This window comes from Elephantulus edwardii, unplaced genomic scaffold, assembly GCF_000299155.1.
Source record: "Elephantulus edwardii isolate Elephantulus edwardi_28Jun2011 unplaced genomic scaffold, EleEdw1.0 scaffold00030, whole genome shotgun sequence".
Taxonomy (NCBI): domain Eukaryota; kingdom Metazoa; phylum Chordata; class Mammalia; order Macroscelidea; family Macroscelididae; genus Elephantulus; species Elephantulus edwardii.
The window spans coordinates 21,630,576-21,632,962 of NW_006399780.1; the positions used below are offsets into that span (position 1 = coordinate 21,630,576).

The following is a 2,387-nucleotide window of genomic DNA, read 5'->3' on the forward strand; positions in this document are numbered from 1 at the left end:
AACAACAACAACAACAACAACAACAATAATGAATTGCAATTCTTTTTTATTATTTTGAAGCATCCCTACCTACATTCTTATTATGACTCTCACTTGGTTGTTAGGAATTATTTAATCTTTTTATTCTTTTAACCAGAATTTTTTAACAAAAGAGTTTTACACATTTTTAAGAAAACACATACAAACACAAACAAATGGAAATGTTAAAACCAATTTTTTTTTTTTTTGCAGTATACTATGTGTCTGACTGAGAATTATTTTCTGGGGATGACGTTAATAATAGATATTCTTTTTATATTGCTGCTATTGTTTGGTGGTGTTGAGAGACTCACAGAGATATTTTGACAGTAGAAATACCTCTTGGGTTTTTGTCTTGAATATAATCTTTACGGAAACGTATAATTAGCTTTCATCTTTGAGCAGCTAGGTAGACTTTGCTACTGTAGATTCTTAAAACAATGATGATAAAATACATAATGGAGAATTTTCATTGATTTTGGAGCAATGACACAAATGTTTTTCTTCTTGGAGACCTGCTGCATAGATGATTCTACATTTATAGGCAGTGTTTGGAGTCAGAAAAGTTTGAATTACATGTGAGAAAATAAAGGTTTTTGTTCATAATTTGAACTTGCTTTTGCCCAAGTTTTATCAGTGTAAGACAAGAAAATAAAACATCATTGTTAATATGACAGTGGTTTAAATTTACTTTGAAGGTGAAATAATATACTATGTAGGCCAGTTTGAAGCTTCATAATCTGTAGTTTTGGTTGTTAATTTACATATCAAGTTTGTGTTTTGTGCTTTCTCCTATAGTCTGACAGGAGAAAATAAGCAACTGAAGGATGAAAAACCATTCAGGAATTACAGAGTTTATCCTCTTGGGATTGTCAGATGATCCAAAGCTTCAAGCTGTGATTTTTGTCTTTCTGTTCATCACTTACATGCTAAGCATCACTGGGAACCTGGTCATTATTACCCTTACCCTGCTGGATTCCCACCTCCAGACCCCCATGTACTTCTTCCTCAGAAATTTCTCCTTATTAGAAGCTTCCTTCACAACGGTCTGTATACCCAAGTTTCTGGGCACCATCATTACAGGAGATAAAACCATTTCCTTTAATGATTGCATTGCTCAGTTATTTTTTTTTATCCTCTTGGGAGTTACCGAATTTTACCTTCTGGCTGCCATGTCCTACGACCGCTACGTGGCCATCTGCAAACCCCTGCATTACGTGACCATCATGAACCGTCGAGTCTGCACAATTCTCGTCTTTTCCTCATGGCTGACTTCATTTTTAATCATATTTCCTGCACTAATGTTGCTCTTAAAACTTGATTACTGTAGATCTAATATTATTGACCATTTTACTTGTGATTATTTTCCTCTGCTACAACTTTCTTGTTCAGACACGGAATTTTTAGAGAGAATGGGTTTTTCTTGTGCTGTGTTTACTCTGATGTTCACTTTGGCATTAATAATTACATCTTATATATACATTATTAGAACAATTTTGAGAATTCCTTCTGCTAGTCAGAGGACAAAGGCCTTTTCCACGTGTTCTTCCCACATGATTGTCATATCCATCTCATATGGCAGCTGCATTTTCATGTACATTAATCCATCAGCAAAAGACAGGGTGTCTTTGAGCAAGGGAGTAGCCGTGTTAAACACCTCAGTAGCCCCCATGCTGAATCCTTTTATTTACAGCCTGAGGAATCAACAAGTCAGGAAAGCCTTCACAGACATTGCAAAGAGGTCTTTGTTTTTTACAAACAAATCAAAAGATGTGGAGGCATGAATTAGAGGTTTACTGGAAGCTACATTTAAAGGATTAAACATTAATTTTCAGTTTTTTGTTCAAATCACAGTGGACTCTCTTTCATTTATACTCATACTTTCTCCTTTCTACTCCTAAAAGTTCACAGTAATATTTATTTTAATGTATTTCTTTTTCAACTTTAAATCTATCTTTCTTTTTTCGGACTTCTGAACAGTTTTGTTAATACAATTTCTTCAACAATAATTATATAAAAAAGCAAAATTGTGTATCAATGAATTTTAGAAAAAACAATGACCCCTAGAGTGTCAGAACACACTCTAATATGCTTCACTTTAAGATACAGAATATACATATTTTTAAATTTTACACAATTTTGGCAAAAATTTCCTTCATCATCTCAGAGGTTCTCTAAGAAACATGGGTGGAAAATGCCATATTATTTAAGGAAAAATACAAATGATTTAGTGTGAAAAAGAAAAAAAAATAAAATGGACATACTGTAAAATGACATTACCATATAATTCATCTATTAAATAAATAAACAAATCATTGTCATCATCAAAAAGAAGAATCTTACTTCTGGACCAATAGATGGTGAAAAGA

General features: G+C 32.9%; 1 protein-coding gene across 1 annotated transcript; it reads left to right on the forward strand.

The window, feature by feature from the left end:
• The first annotated feature begins 845 nt into the window (after nt 1-845).
• On the forward strand, nt 846-1,802 carry LOC102862779 (olfactory receptor 6C1-like). Its single transcript, XM_006884004.1, has one exon. It carries the CDS (start codon nt 846-848, stop codon nt 1,800-1,802), a length of 957 nt encoding a protein of 318 aa, XP_006884066.1.
• Nucleotides 1,803-2,387: the final 585 nt, after the last annotated feature.